This window comes from Puma concolor, chromosome A2 (assembly GCF_028749965.1).
Source record: "Puma concolor isolate L17-30 chromosome A2, mPumCon1.1.hap2, whole genome shotgun sequence".
Classification (NCBI taxonomy): domain Eukaryota; kingdom Metazoa; phylum Chordata; class Mammalia; order Carnivora; family Felidae; genus Puma; species Puma concolor.
The window spans coordinates 165,008,361-165,025,121 of record NC_141668.1 but is presented as its reverse complement, the minus strand read 5'-3'; the positions used below and the strand labels follow the sequence as shown (position 1 = coordinate 165,025,121).

Below are 16,761 nucleotides of genomic sequence, written 5' to 3'. Positions count from 1 at the left end.
AAAAGAATGGATGCTCAAGATAGGTGATTGGGAATTCTAGACCCTATTCTGTAGGATTCCATTTTGGTTGTGTTATAAAATGGATTTTTAAAGGGTTTTTTTTAAGGTTTTTATTTAAATTCCAGTTAGTTAACATACAGTGTAATATTAGTTTCAGTTAAAGAATTTACTAATTTAACACTTACCTACAATACCTGGTGCTCATCACAGGTGGGTGCCTTAATCCCCATCATCACCCATTCCCGCCCCTCACCTCCCTTCTGGCAACCCTCAGTTTGTTCCCTATAGTTAAGAGTCTGTTTCTTGGTTTGTCTCTCTCTCTCTTTTTTTTCCCTTTGCTCGTTTGTTTTGTTTCTTAAATTCCACATATGAGTGAAATCATATGGTATTTGTCTTTCTCTGACTGACTTATGTCGCTTAAGAAGGGTGGTTGCCATAAGAAACTCCATGTTTTTGGGTTTCACTTATAAGTGAATGGAGACCCATTTAGACAGAATGACTGACTTCATAAATGACTTGAGTGAAAGCCATGGTCAACATTTTTATTACATGGAGGGTGCTGGTTTGCTACTAATCAACTTTGCTCTTGTGTCTTCCTTCATAGATATATCAGGTACATGGAAGCAGGAAACCAAACAGGAATTTTAGAGTTCATCCTCCTTGGGTTCTCTGAGGATCCAGAACTGCAGCCCTTCATATCTGGGCTGTTCCTGTCCATGTTCCTGATCACTGTGCTCGGGAACCTGCTCATCATCCTGGCCATCTGCTCTGACCCCCACCTCCACACACCCATGTACTTCTTCCTCTCCAACTTGTCCTTGGTCGACATCAGTTTCAGCTCCACCATCGTGCCCAGGATGCTGGTGAGCATCCACACAGAGAACAAAGCCATCTCTTATATGGACTGCCTCACTCAGGTCTATTTTTCCATGTTTTTTCCTATCCTGGACACTCTCCTCCTGACCGTGATGGCCTATGACCGGTTTGTGGCCATCTGCCACCCCCTGCACTACATGGTCATCATGAACCCACCCCTCTGTGGCCTGCTGGTTTTTGTTACCTGGTTTATTGGTGTCATGACCTCCCTTCTTCATATCTTTCTGATGATGCATCTGAGATTCTGTGGAGATCTCAAAATTCCACATTTCTTCTGTGAACTGACACAGATTCTCAAGTTGGCCTGCTCTGACACCTTCCTGAACCGCACATTGATATACTTTATGACTGGTGTGCTAGGTGTTTTTCCCCTTGTCGGGATCCTTTTCTCCTACTCACGAATTGCTTCATCCATAAGGAAGATGTCTTCAGCTGGGGGAAGGCAAAAAGCATTTTCCACCTGTGGGTCTCACCTCTCAGTGGTTTCTTTATTTTATGGGACAGGTGTTGGAGTTTACTTCACTTCTGCAGTGACTCACTCCCCCAAGAAAGTCTCAGTGGCCTCGGTGATGTACACCGTGGTCACTCCTATGCTGAACCCCTTCATCTACAGCCTGAGGAACAAGGATGTGAAGGGGGCGCTGGGAAGGCTTTTCAGTAGAGTGGCTTCTTGTCTGTGACGGATCTGCTGGCCCCAAGACTACGAAATTTTATGGATCCTAAGAGCAAAAACTTTGATTCTGGAGTTTACTCTTGAATCTTACACACCTTTCACCCAATTCTGAAGGATCAATGACTTCTCTCTCCTAGTTTTTACAAATTTTTAAACAACCAATTTTCTCATAATTTATGTGATGATATTTCTGCCCCATCTGTTGTCCCAAAGTTATGTCCTCCACTTTCTTTCTTACTTCCTCACTGGTGAGTTCTAACCTGGATTTGGAGTGTTAACTTCAGCCTTGTTGTCGGAAATGTTGATGGAGAGTGCAGTTGTTCATATTAACTTATTTCTATGTGTTTTATTGTGGGTTTGTGTTGTTCATGTGCATGTATTACCAACAGTGTTCTGGAGTTTTTTTAAACTGGATAAAATCTGATTTTAAAACATAATAAAATAAAGTCAATGTTTTAGTGCTTATTATATGGTAAACCTATGTTAGCTGCTCTCTATTTTCTTGAGTATCTTCCTCAATGGAAATGATTACTGTCTCCATTAAAAAAATTTTTTTAATGTTTATTTTTGAGAGAGACGAAGACAGAATGCGAGTAGGTCAGGGGCAGAGAGAGAGGGAGACACAGAGTCTGAAGCAGGCTCCAGGCTCTGAGCTGTCAGCACTGAACCCAGCCTGGGACTCAAACTCATGAATGGCGAGATCCGGACCTGAGCTGAAGTCGGATGCTCAACCGACTGAAGCCACCCAGGCACTCCACTGTCTCCAGTTTAGAGGTAAGGAAATTTGAGACTCTAAAGAGCCCAAAGCAACAGAGGGACCAAGTGGCAAAACCAGGATTCAAATCCAGAACTCGGACCCTGAAACCATATTCTTACCTAACAGGCTGCACAGCTTTTCACATGGATTTCAATGTGTACATCTGAATGGTGGATTTTATTGCTTGGTGGACAATATTTCTGGTTATTCTCTCCTTTTGGATATCTAAGAGAATAGCATTTTCTTTCTCCCTTGAAATTAAAGCTGGCAATATGTTTTCACGTGTCTAATAAAATGTGAGTGGAAGTGTGATGTGTCCCTTCTCCGTTAAAACAAAGTAAGAGCTGGCACATTATTCTTTGTACTCCCTCTTCCCTTGATATGGCTGTTGTGGAGTGAAGTGATCATCCAAAGAGTCTAGAAAGCTGGCCAATAGGCAGAGGACTCCCCTGGATTGTTGCCCAAGTTGGTAGATACTTTTCATGAACAGGAAATAAGCTTTTGTTTGATTAAATCAGTAACATTTTAGTTCTATTACATACTGTTGCTGTGTCAACATCAGCATAGCCTAACTTACTCTGATTGTTATGTATCCCAAGGCTGGAAATCCAAATTTGAGAGTTTACCTACTCTGATGATTTTTACTGTTATGCTAAGAGTAAGTCTGAGATCTCCTTTTTCATTCCTTTGCAATCTTTCCACTTTCTTTTGAGAGCTTTTCAACGTTTATTTTTTTTGGGACAGAGAGAGACAGAGCATGAACGGGGGAGGGGCAGAGAGAGAGGGAGACACAGAATCGGAAACAGGCTCCAGGCTCCGAGCCATCAGCCCAGAGCCTGACGCGGGGCTCGAACTCACGGACCGCGAGATCGTGACCTGGCTGAAGTCGGACGCTTAACCGACTGCGCCACCCAGGCGCCCCTCTTTTGAGAGCTTTAATTCAATTTTACATTAATGCTTATACGCACACACACATGTATATACACATACAGAAACATATGTTAATCTATACATGGCCTGCATCCTTGAAAGAGGAGAATTCATTTATTATTGTGCCAGAAATGCTCTTTCAATGGGAGGTAAGTTCCTCTGAAGTAGAAATCCTGTATATCTTAAAATAAGACTAGCACTGTCCACTTGTAGGACTGTGGAGGTATCACATTGTCTAACTGGACCACTTAAGAATATTGAGTCTAGTTCCCAAAGTGGTAATTTGAGGGGCACCTAAATGGCTCAGTTGGTTGAGCGACCGACTTCGACTCAGGTCATGATCTTGCAGTCGTTGAGTTCAAGCCCCACATTGGGCTCTCTGCTGTCAGCACAGAACCCTCTTTGGATCCTCTGCCCCACCCCCCCACCCCCTCCTCCCACACTTGTGTGCACTCTCTCTTTCTCTCTCTCTCTCAGATGAATACACATTTAAAAATGGTAATTGGAATAGGGTTTTTAACATAAAATTCCATTCTGTTAGTGTCATAATTCATAATCTCCTTCCAGTTTGATATGTGATATCTCTGATATGGCATGATACGGGTTGTGATTTTGCATCATGTTAAAATTTTTGTCTATGTAGTGTAACAAATATATTTTTCAACAGTTCTTTATAATAGTTCAAATATGTATTTTCTTTTTAAAAATGTTTGTTTTGTGAGAAAGAGAGTACGAACAGAGGAGGGACACAGAGAGAGAGAGGGAGAGAGAGAATCCCAAGCTGTCTCCATGCTGTCAGCATGGAGCCCAACAGGGGGCTCAATCCCATGAACCTCGTGATCATGATCTGAACTGAAATCAAGAGTCAGATGCTCAACTGACCGAACCACCCAGGCACCCCTCAAATATATATTTTCATTTTAAAAATTTAAAATTTACTCCACCTATGATGTATTTCTGTTCAGTAGGATATAGAGATCTCTTCTTTCCCTATGAAAAACAAATTTGTTCCAACAGTTTATATTCCTTTCCCACTGACTTCTAAAGGCACTTTCTAAAATTCTCAAGCCACAGTTTCCCCCCTATTCTGAGGTCAAGTATCTGGTCTAATCCCAGCCATGCCATCTACACCAGATTGGTCAGCTTCTCTGTACTTCTGTCAGTCATCTCTAAAATAACAATAACAGATGTCAGGGGTGCTGTACATATTAAATGAGCTAATAATTATAAAGACTATGGTGTTTACTGTTGGCTTTGTTAGTAAGCTTTATTGATACTGTTACGTGTTTTTATATTCATACCGATAGGCCACGTCTTTGACTTAGGGAGCCACCAGACACTTAGCAGGCCTTTTACAATTGCTATATAAGTATTCTGATTGGCAAGGAACATGTAGCTCAGACTCCAATGGGATATTTTTTAGAAGGAATCCTGAACTATGAGATCTTACCTAAGAAGAGAAGAGTTTCCACTGTGAAGAAAAACATGATCACCTTCAAATTCTCCACATTGGAATAGAATTGTCAAGCACATTTTCCATTATATTATCATTCTCTCTCCCAACTAGCTAAACTGTTTAGAAATAAAGTAATAAGGGGAGCCTGGCTGGCTCAGTTGCTGGAGTGTGAGACTCTTGGTCTTGGAGTTATGTGTTCCTGCCCCACATTGGATCTAGAGATAGTTTAAAACTAAAATCTTGGGGCGCCTGGGTGGCGCAGTTGGTTAAGCGTCCGACTTCAGCCAGGTCACGATCTCGCGGTCCGGGAGTTCGAGCCCCACGTCGGGCTCTGGGCTAATGGCTCAGAGCCTGGAGCCTGTTTCCGATTCTGTGTCTCCCTCTCTCTCTGCCCCTCGCCCGTTCATGCTCTGTCTCTCTTTGTCCCAAAAATAAATAAACGTTGAAAAAAAATTAAAATAAAATAAAATAAAATAAAATCTTGAAAGAGAGAGAGAAAGAAAGAAAGAAAGAAAGAAAGAAAGAAAGAAAGAGAGGGGGAGGGAGGGAGGGAGGGAGGAAGGAAGGAAGGAAGGAAGGAAGGAAGGAAGGAAGGAAGGAAGGAAGGAAAAAGAAAAAGAGAAGAAAAAAAAGAAAAGGAACATTTGTTTAATTAGGAGTTTTAAGATTTCAACCTTGGATGTCCCTGAGAGGGTAAATGTTGTTTGTCTGCCCCTTTGCTTTCCACTCACTGACCAGGACAATAAGAATAATATTGTTGTCCTGCTGACCCCAGGTTGGCTTGGATTCCATAATAAACCCTATTTTTGGAGTGTACCATCCATCAGTACAACCATGTTCTTCTTTCCCACTATAGTCTGGGTGATCCATTTGGACTTAGTAAATGCTTTTGGAAAGAGGAGTGTCTAACATGTGCATAGAGAGTTTTTGCTAGCAGTAACTCCAGGAACAAGGACAGTAATGGCCAAGAGAGCCTAGTTAAAAATCCCTAGAGATTTTAGATTTGTGGCTTTGAAGGGTACTTCAGACTCTGGAGTGGATGAAATAATGATGATTATGAGAGCAAACATGCTTATTGTATTTATAAATTTAATGGTTTCTGTATCTCATCAACTCTATCCCCTCAGATTATTAACCAGAATCTGACGTTCATTTCCAAATTTCCAGGAGAGAAACTATTTAGCCAGGTTGGAACAGACACCACTCTCTGATCCAATTAGCCATTGGATCACAGGGCCACAGAGCAAAGTGGCCCACCAACACCCACATATCGGCTACAATATGAAAGAAATGTGGGGGAAAGCAGAATTATCCAAGAGGCAAATTTCAGCCCAAAAGAAGGAAGGATGTTCAAACCACTGATGTTCTATATTTCAAATGGACTGATTCTGAATTGGACATCCCAGAGGGTGATGGTCCATTGAGATAGATCTGAAGGCATGGCTACTTTGTGATAAAGATCATAAGGAGGAATAGATTACCCCCCGTAATAACTGTACAAGAAAATGGCATCTGTAATCCTTTTTTTTGATGGATGAATATCAGATTGCTAGTGAAAATGTATAATTTTGTTTTTCTTTGGGTATTCATATCATAAAAATATTTTTATATCTGAGGGCTCCTATTCAGAAAAGCAGCTGTTGTTGTTGTTAAGTAGGCTCCATGCCCAACGTGGGGCTTGAATGATGACCAGAGACCAAGAGTTGCATGCTCTACCAACTGAGTCAGCCAGACACCCTTCCTTTTTTTTTTCATTTTTGTTGACTTTTTAATTCATTTTTGAGAGACAGAGACAGAGCACAAGGGTGGGTGGAGCAGAGAGAGAGACACAGAATATGAAGCAGGCTCCAGGCTCTGAGCTGTCAGTACAGATTCCAACGTGGGGCTCGAACCCACGAACCATGAGATCATGACCTGAGCCAAAGTCGGACGCTTAACCAATGGAGCCACCCAGGAGCCCCCCCTATTTGTTTGTTTTAATTAGCATTGGTTTGCCTGTTTCCTGGCAGAATTATCAGCTATATGGATGCAGGAAACCAAACAGGTGTCTCAGAATTCTCTCCTTGGGACTCTACTCTTTGGGCTGTTCTTGTCCATATACCTGGTCACCATGCTTGGGAACCTACTTATCATTCTGGCCATCAGCTCTGATTAGGACCTCCACATGCCCATGTAGTTCATTCTCTTCCACTTGTCTTTTTCGATACTTGTTTCAATTCCACCATGGTTCCAGTAATGCTGGTGAACATCCATACAGAGAACAAAGCCATCACCCATGCAGGTTGCATCACTCAGATGTATTTCTTGTACAGTGTTTGGGTATTTGGACTTTTTCCTCCAGGCCATAATGGCCTAGTACCAGTTTGTGGCCATCTGCCACCTCCTTCACAACACAGTCATCATTTGTATGATCTGTAGTTAGCCAATTTTTGTCTGACTATATATGACAAAACTGTACCAAATGGTAGGCATTCAAATATTTGTCAAATGAATTAAACCAAATTTGAGCACCTTTAAATTTTTTTTTTTATTTTAGAGAGTGCAAGTGGGGAAGGGGACAGAGTGAGAGAGAGAGAGAGAGAGAGTGCACAAGAGAGAGAATCTTAAGCAGACTCTATGCTCAGCGTGGAGCCCAATGCAGGGCTCAGTCCCAGGATCCTGGGATCATGACCTGAGCTGTCAAGAGACAGATGCACAATTGACCTAGCTACCTAGACGTCCCTGAACCACCTTTTTTGAAATAAATGTGGAATAATAGGTTTTAACCATAGACTCATAGAGGTAGAAAAGAACTTTGTGTCATTCATTTCACTTCATATTTTTTTAAATTTTCTTAATTTTTTAAAGTTTATGTCTTTATTTTGAGAGAGAGCGAGCAAATAGGGTAGGGACACAGAGAGAGGCAGGAAGGAGAGAGAGAATCCCAAGTAGGCTGGGCATTGTCAGTGCAGAGCCTGACACAGGCTCAAACTCATCAACTGTGAGATCATGAGCTGGGATGAAATTAAGAGTCGGGCGTTTTTTTTGTTTTATGTTTTTTGAGAGAGAGAGAGAGAGAGAGAGAGAGAGAGAGAGTGTGAGCAGGGGAGGGACAGAGAGAGAGAAGGAGACACAGAATCCGAAGCAGGCTCCAGGCTGTGAGCTGTCAGCACAGAGCCCGATGCGGGGCTTGAACTCACAAGCTGTGAGATCATGACCTAAGCCAAAGTCAGCTGCTTAACTGACTGAGCCACCCAGGTGTTTTTTTAAAACACCCCCCCCACTATGTTTTTTTAAATGAGAGGATGGATTTCCTTGAACAAGGGTGAATTCCCAGTAATGGATCCATTGATGCCAAGGACTGTTTGGGGAAGATCAGAGTTCTCTCTGGCAACAAATGTGTCATTAGTCTTTTTTTTTTTTTAATTTTTTTTAACGTTTATTTATTTTTGAGACAGAGAGACAGAGCATGAACGGGGGAGGGGCAGAGAGAGAGGGAGACACAGAATCCGAAGCAGGCTCCAGGCTCTGAGCCATCAGCCCAGAACCCGACGCAAGGCTCGAACTCACGGACCGCGAGATGGTGACCCAAGCTGAAGTTGGATGCTTAACCGACTGAGCCACCCAGGCGCCCCAGTCTTTTTTTTTTTTTTAATTTAAATATTTTTTAATTTTTTTAACCTTTTCTGTATAATTAATATACAGTGCTATGTTAATCTCGGGTGTACAATAGAATGATTCGACAATTCTTTACATTACTCAGTGTTCATTGTGACATGTGTACTCCTAATCCCCTTCACCTATTTCCCCCATCCCCCCACCACCTTCCCTCTGGCAACCACCAGTTTGTTCTCTATAGTTAGGAGTCTGGCTTTTTGTTTGTCTCTTTTTTTCTTTGTTTTGTTTCTCAAATTCCACATAGGAGTGAAATCACACGGTATTTGTCTTTTCTGATTGACGTATTTTATTTATTTCATGTCTAGATCCATCCATGTTGTTGTAAATGGCATGATTTTATTCTTTTTTATGGTGTAGTAATAGAATTACCATATGATTCACTAATTCTGCAACTGCGTATTTACCCAAAGAATACAAAAACACTAATTCAAAGAGATATGTGCCACCATGTGTATTGCAGATTTATTTACAATAGCCAAGACGGAAGTAACCCAAGTGTCCATCAATAGATGAATGGATAAAGATGTATATACATATATATATACATATATATATATATACATATATATACACACATACACACGCAATGGAATATTAGTCATAAAAAAGAATGAAATCATGCCATTAATCTTTGTAGTAGCCCTTCACATCCTTATTGGAAGCTCATTTCTTCTTTAATACTTGCTATGGATTGAATGTCTGTCCCCCCAAAATTCCTATGTTGAAACCCTACCCCCCAGTGTGATGGTATTAGGAGGTGGAGCCTTGGAAGGTCATTAGGATTAGAAGAGGTCATAGAGATAAAATCTTCACGAATGCAACTAATATCTCTATCAGAGTTGCAAGAGGATTTGCTTCTTCTCTCTGCCTTATGTGGATACAATGAGAAGTCAGCTATGTGCAACCCAGAAAAGGGGTCTCGCCAGAACCTGATTGTGTTGGCTCCCTTCTCTCAGAGACTTCTAACCTCCAGAATTGTGAGAAATATTTTTGCTGTTGTTTTTTAAAGCCACGCAGTTTATGATATTTTATTATAGCAGCCCAAACTGACTATGACATCACTGTTCAAGTAGATGAAAGAATTTGTATAATCCATCTGTTTTTTAATGTTTATTTATTTTTGAGAGAGAGAGAGAGAACACAAGCAGAGGAGGGGTAGAAAGAGGGAGGGAAACAGAGAATCTGAAGCAAGCTCCAGGCTCTGAGCTGTCAGCATGGAGCCTGATGCAAGGCTTGAACTTATGAACCATGAGATCACGACCTGAGCAAAAGTTGGATGCTCAACAATCTGAGCCACCCAGGTGCCCCTAATCCATCTAGTTTTAGATACAATTTCCCACATGACCAATATTCTCTCTATATACTTCAATTTGTCAACTTTCCTGTTGTCAAAATCTACTCCAGATTTTCTCTATAATAATTTTTTGATATGAATAATTTGAGCCTTATCATCCTGCTTTAAAATAATTGTTTGGGGCACCTGGGTGGCTCAGTTGGTTAAGCATGCAACTCTTGGTTTGGCTCAGGTCATGATCTCATGGTTTTCTTGGTTTGAGCACTGCATTGGACTCTGCACTGGTAGTGCAGAGCCTGCTTGGGATTCTCTCTCTCTCCCTCTCTCTCTCTGAGCCTCCCCCAATCACATTGTCTCTGTTTCTTTCCAAAGGAGTAAATAAACTTTAAAAAAAAAGTAAAATAAAATAATTATTTGTCTAATGAGTATGTTCAGGGTTCAAAAATTCAAAAATTTTGAAAGTTTATTTTTAAAAAGTTTTGAAAAGGTAGACCATGTAAAACACCTATCTCATGGCTATTAAGGAAGGAAGGAGGGATAGAGGGAGGGAGGAAGGGAGGGAGAAAGGGAGAGGAAGAAGAAGGGAGGGAAGAAGGGAGGGAGGGAGGGAGGGGAAGAAGGAGTGAGGGAGGAAGCAAAGAAGGGAGGAAGGAAGGGAGAGGGGAGGAACGGAGGAAGGGAGGAAGGAAGAGAGGAAGGGAGGGAAAAAACATTGACTTTGTTGTTGGAAAGATTCAGTTTCACGTCCCTCGCAGATAATTTCCACTTGGCAGTGGCATGGGTTGATCTTGTGTTCTGTCTTAGTGGCAATAGTTGGGGAGAGAACTGGGTTACAGAGGAGTAGGTCCAAGATATAATATTATGCTTAGCTCAGCCCCAGTGTGAGCTCCCACTTCCTAAGGACAATTCTTCCCAACTACTGACCCTCATGCCTCACAAATAAATTCTCATGGACACTACACGTTGTTGCAGGTCACTATCCAAATGGTGATAAGGTGGACGGTAAGCCTGTGTTGGGTCACCCACTACTCCCTTCAGAATGAAGGGTTCCTCTCCAGGTTCAGGGAGTGCAGCCATCTGACAGCAGCCCTCAGCCTTCAGCCCTCTTAGAGAATTGCTCTCAGCTGAAGGAAGCGGCTGCAATTCCCCAAGTTCCCACCACAAAGGTCTCTTGCTGTGGGAGCATAACTGCCTGACAGCCATCTGTAGCCACCACTGTCTTTGCTCTGAGGATACTGTTGGGCTGCTCCCATCCACTGACTGAGCACAGTAGGGTACCAGTGCATGCCCATTGCCATGCTCACACAATGACATTGGTGACCAGGTTCAATCAACCCTGCCAAGATAGTGACTCCTTCTCCTGGCATGAGAGACCTCAAATGCCAGGTAGTCAGATAGCTTCAGGTCCAATGGGACTCCTGCCATGTCTCTGGAAGTGCTACCCTTTTAGGTGTCAAGACCTTTAAACTTGCTGATGGCAGAGTTGAGGAGGCCTGAAGCAAATACTGCTCAAGTGGCTCACTGGGAGTGACATTACACAGGGCTGCTTCTACTAACAAGACTGATTTCTGAACCCATGTATCCCACGTATTGGAGATATAGAGCACATCATGATTGTCATTGATTTAGAGTGTATATGCATCCTGTGAAGTGTGTAGTCAGGACGTGTTGTGGATTCAAATACCTGCACTGAATATGACCGGTCTCTTTCAAGTTAAAACTGTTGCATATTTTCCATTAAGCAAAAATTTTGTCAAGTAACCATACTCCATAATTTCTTTATGCAATATTTTACCTCTATCTCACCTTCCCTGACAAACTTAATAGGTGATTTATACTGGCATCTCTATTTCCTCAATACTCCTCAAGCTTCTCTACATGGATGGTTTGTGCCCCTATCCCTCACTTCAGAGGTAAAAAATGGAGCCCTATCTAACATCAACAAAAGCTTCCATGTCACTAGCAAACGTCAAGGGATATTTTCACTCTTCATTTCCTTAGTCCTTTGAACAGTCAAAAGCGTTAATCACTCTGCTTTTCTTCAGAAAGAACCTGTTTGTCCCCATGACACTGTCAGCCACAAGTGATCTTTGAAATCTCTAAAGAGTCTTCAAGGGATGAACATCACAGGATGTTCATTCCTGGTTTTGGTTCTTGCAGGAATGAAATGTTCCTTAGGGGATACATTGTCATTTCAGTCAAACCAAACACAAGAGAATTTCTCCTTGGAGAAAATGCCTTCAGCTTTGCCCATTGTTGCCTACATAAACACAACATTGTCTGATTTTTTTCCATTCTTTTATTTTTGTATCCCAAGGGAACTGAATTGTTTGGAGAGAGGAAAGTCAGTAGAACAATTTATTTAATGAGCAGCTCTAAGAACTCCATCTTTGAGATGATAATAACATATTCCTGCTGTCCCTGTCCTATAATTCTCTGATACCAGCCTAGGGGAAAACCCAAATGAGCTACTTCTGGACACACTGCAGAGAAGAGAAAGCTTCAGTGATAACCATCACAGAGGGTAGGATCATTGCTCTCCAGTAAGGGCTGGAGGAGTATGAAGAAAAGGGACGAGAAAGTGGATGCTGGCTTTACCTCTAGAATAATGAGACTGGAGCAGCCCCATATTTAATTAGTCAACAAAGCTGAAGTCATTGTAGTTTGAAGGTGCTTTACTTGCTACTTAAATCAGTCCTTTCCAGCTCTTGCTAAGTCTCCTTACCTCTCTCAGAATCTAGAGATTCTTCCAGTAAGAGTTATTTTCTAGTGAGTTTCCTCCTTTTCTCTATTCTTTCCCATAAATAGTAGGCTCCTGTTTGATTTCCTGCCCCATCATTTATTTCTCAACTACTCACTGAAGATCTATTAAGCCCAAGATATTGCCTATTTTGTTTCCCATGTGATTGGATTTTTTGATAATATTCTGTTTTTGCTGGCAGATTCGACTTACTTAGAGCACTTAATAGTCAGTATTGTTGTGTTTACTTTCAGTGTCCACAGTGTATCTACAAGTAACATCATTGTTTCTGACATTTGGTTCTCAGGCTAATTTCCTTTTTTCATCAATCTTTTTAAATGTTCATGAGAATGTGGACTGCCTTAGCCTTTTCATGAATTTAACACAAATGTTTTAGTGTTTGAATGGAGGGACCCTGTTGGCTACAGTTTTAAACAGCTGTCCTCCATTGGGTTAAGAAATTGTTCTTAGATTCCTCCTTTGGTGAGAGGCTGTGTCCTGGCTGCCAACCATGAAAATAGCTGCTACATTTCCTCAAATTTATTTTCTATGGCGATTATGGTTATAATTCCTCTTAATTTCCCTGTATTTGTGATGAATTGTATTTTCAAACATCCTAGCGTTAAACCATCTTTCCATTCCTAGAATAGGTATGACTTGCTCATGGTGTGTTACCCTTTTAAATAGATACGAATGCACTGTATTTACTCTGCTATTCTATTGTGTATCTACATTCAGGTATATTATGAATTTGCACTATTCATTATATTATTATATTATTTTTCTGCATTATTGTTGATGCTTTTGGTCTCAATCTTTATTACACATCTAACATTTGCATGTATTGAACACCTGCCATATGCAGACACATTGTAAATCCCTGCAAAGACAAGTGAGCAGAAACAGTCTTAATTTCTGACCCGCTAAAAAAATATATAAAATTATTAACATGATGGCCACAATAAGGAATCGTACAGGATGCTTTCTCCACATGTGCTCCTCACACACTCTGTCCCTCCTGACCCTCACTGTCTGCCCTCCATCTTACTGACTTCTCAAATCCTTTCCATTACCAACCTCACCCAACCACGGAGAAAGTGCAAATTCTATTCTTTCCACCCCAAATTTGTGGCCTTACCTAATTTCCCTTTTAACATTTACCCATCTTTCCTCTTGCAGCTCAGATATTCATATTTCAGAGAAGTCTTTCCTACCCATCTCCTGGGGTAAATTGGTCCCCAGTAATTCTGTTTTCCTTTTAACTAAAATTTTTTAATTAAAAAATTTTTAATGTTGATTTAATTTCTTGAAAGAGACAGAGACAGAGCACGAGCGGGGGAAAGACAGAGAGGGAGGGAGACACAGAATCCGAAGAAGGCTCTAGGCTCTGAGCTGTCAGCACAGACAGCTGATGTACTCACGAACCTGGAAATCCTGACCTGAGGCAAAGTCAGATTCTCAACTGACTGAGCCACCCAGACATCCCTTTTTCCTTTTCATTAATTAACATTCTATAGACACTAATAATATTGAAATTTTTTCTATCACAGAGGAAATAAACATATATTCTCAATTTTTAGGATGCTTCAATTTATAGAAGCTTTGAATATTTTTCTTTTCTTTTTTTTTTTTGCTTTGAATATTTTTCAATCAATCAATAAATCAATCATTTTTGGCAATTAACTCCTCTGATCTTAATACAACACATCTCACTTGTGAGCATGTACACAGGAGCACACACACTCACACATGCTTTGTATTTCATTTTAGTGGTTTTGTGATTTCCCCCCCCCTTATTTATGTAGTCCATATGCTTTGCCTCCCTTGTGGTGGAATCCACCTGACAGGTGATATCTGAAAGAGGGAGGTATAGACTCTTCATTAACTAGAAGTGCTACATGGTGGTCAGCAGAACTACCAGACCTGATGTGCTTATCATGATCAGAATTCTGGGGGACCTTGGTGGCTCAGTCAGTTAAGCTATCCGACTCTTGATTTCAGCTCAGGTCATGATCTCATGGCTCATGAGTGCCAGTCCCCAACAGACTGCACTGACCATGCAAAACCTGCTTGGGATTCTCCCTCTCCCTTTCCCAGGCATGTGCTCTCTCTCTCTTAAAATAAGTAAATAAACTTAAAAAATTTTTTTTTAATGATTAGAATTCCATCTTTGATGGCTGCCCAGTCTGAGTAGAATATTGATAAATGATAACCATAAATGACAAAGTTCTTGTGATACTAAGAACAGAAGCTCATATTTGTCAAGTGTCCACTGTATGTCACAAAAACCACAATAGAAACATAACATGCATTATCTTGTTTAATTCACTGACCAGGCTTGTAAAGCAGGGAAATTTACTACTCTCATTGTAAACTGAGGTATCTGTAGTCTCATGATTTTAATTAACTCTGTCAAGGTCACACAGAAAGTAGACTGGTGCACCAAAGTTTTATTCTAGAAGGTCTGACTCAAGATTCCTTTTTTTAAATCATAGGTCTATAATGATTTTTATGACAGTTATATATCAATAAACAATTGTCATAAAAGGAATAGATTAATAAAAAATAGTTATCATTTTTGACATCATTTTGACTTTTGGTGCACAAAAGCATTTTGAATCATCATAAAGAAAGTAATAGCAGTAACCACATTTTTAGGGAAAAAAAAAAGACAGAGTTAACTGTGACAATAACAGGACACATCAGATCACAAAGTCAAGGGTGTTTGAGTTGAAAACCTATCTTAATCACTATTTTAGGGTTTTTAGAATAAGGGCAGTTATGGAGGTTATCAAAGAGAAGACCTTATTTGTCTTCAATGATTTTGGAAGATCATATCAAGGAAGAAATTGGTTTATATCCATAGATTTGAATAGAATTAGAACCAGTGAGTAGGAGATACAATGAGAAAGATTTCTGATAAGTTAAAGATAGTCTGAGTGATTGCATACATTTAAATGGATTTGGGCTATGACTTCAATGAGTGAATCATTAGATTTGGAAGGACTGATTGAGAGTGAAGGATATCCGTGTAGAATGGATGCAAAAAGGATATCCATGCAAAAAAGTGATGACTAGGAGGTGTCAGTTGACTCTTCACTGAAGGCTGCTTTTGCCTCCTTCTCCAGCAAACACACCAGATACATGGAAGCAGAAAACCAGACAGAAGTATCAGTATTCCTCCTCCAGGGTCTCTCAGATGATCCAGAACTGCAGCCTCTCCTCTTTGGCATGTTCCTATCCATGTATCTGGTCACTGTGCTTGGAAACCTGCTCATCATCCTGGCTGTCAGCTCTGACTCTCACCTCCACACCCCCATGTACTTCTTCCTCTCCAACCTGTCCTTTGTTGACATTTGTTTCATCTCCACCACTGTCCCAAAGATGCTGGTGAACATCCAGGAATGCAGCAAAGGCATTTCCTATATAGAATGCCTCATTCAAGTGTATTTTTTTATGATTTTTGCTGGAATGGACGATTTCCTCCTGACTGTGATGGCCTATGACCGGTTTGTGGCCATCTGCCACCCCCTACACTACACAGTCATCATGAACCCACGACTCTGTGTCCTCCTGGTTCTGAGTTGTTGGCTCACCCTTTTCTGGGTCTCCTTGATTCATATTCTACTGGTGAGGCGGCTAACCTTCTGTACAGGCACTGAAATTCCACATTTCTTCTGTGAACTGGCTCAGATTCTTAAAGCAGCCTGCTCTGACACCCTCATCAGTAACATCTGCTTGTATGTTGCCACTGCACTGCTGTGTGTGTTTCCTCTCACTGGGATCCTCTTCTCATACTCTCAGATTGTCTCCTCCTTAATGAGGATGTCGTCCAGTGAGGGCAAGTATAAAGCATTTTCCACTTGTGGGTCTCACCTCTCTGTGGTCTGTCTGTTCTATGGGACAAGCCTGGGGGTCTACCTCACTTCTGCTGTGACCCATACTTCCCACAGAAGTTCAATTGCCTCAGTGATGTACACTGTGGTGACCCCCATGTTGAACCCCTTCATCTACAGCTTGAGGAACAAGGATGTGAAGGGGGCCCTGCAAAGATTCCTCAGCAGAGCAACCTCATGGCCATGATGGGCCACTAGCTTTGAAGCCACGTGGACATTGTAGGTCCCAAAAGCAAATGTGAGATTAAATCTGTCTCTTTTTCTCCTCTAATGAACATGTTTGATTTATTCTATTCCCAAAGCACCCATGACTTCCCTTCTGTTTGTTTTTGTATTAGTCTCTCCTCAACAACTCCTCCATAAAACCTTTTGGACTTTGCTTCTCCATATGCTGTCGATAAATTTCCATGTTTGATCAGCTTTCTTGCAGCCATTCTTAAGATTTCTAACTTCAGGCTTGAAGGACTTGTCATATCAAACGT

The 16,761-nt window shown here is 41.1% G+C and overlaps 2 protein-coding genes across 2 annotated transcripts; both read left to right on the top strand.

The window, feature by feature from the left end:
- The first annotated feature begins 614 nt into the window (after positions 1–614).
- On the top strand, positions 615–1,857 carry LOC112852671 (olfactory receptor 7D2). Its single transcript, XM_025916200.2, has one exon. The coding sequence runs from the start codon at positions 618–620 to the stop codon at positions 1,554–1,556; it is 939 nt and encodes a 312-aa protein (XP_025771985.1). The 5' UTR covers positions 615–617; the 3' UTR covers positions 1,557–1,857.
- A 13,643-nt stretch (positions 1,858–15,500) lies between these two features.
- Positions 15,501–16,466, top strand: LOC112852670 (olfactory receptor 7D4-like). The gene has a single exon (XM_025916199.2). The coding sequence runs from the start codon at positions 15,528–15,530 to the stop codon at positions 16,464–16,466; it is 939 nt and encodes a 312-aa protein (XP_025771984.1). The 5' UTR covers positions 15,501–15,527.
- The last annotated feature ends 295 nt before the right edge of the window (positions 16,467–16,761 follow it).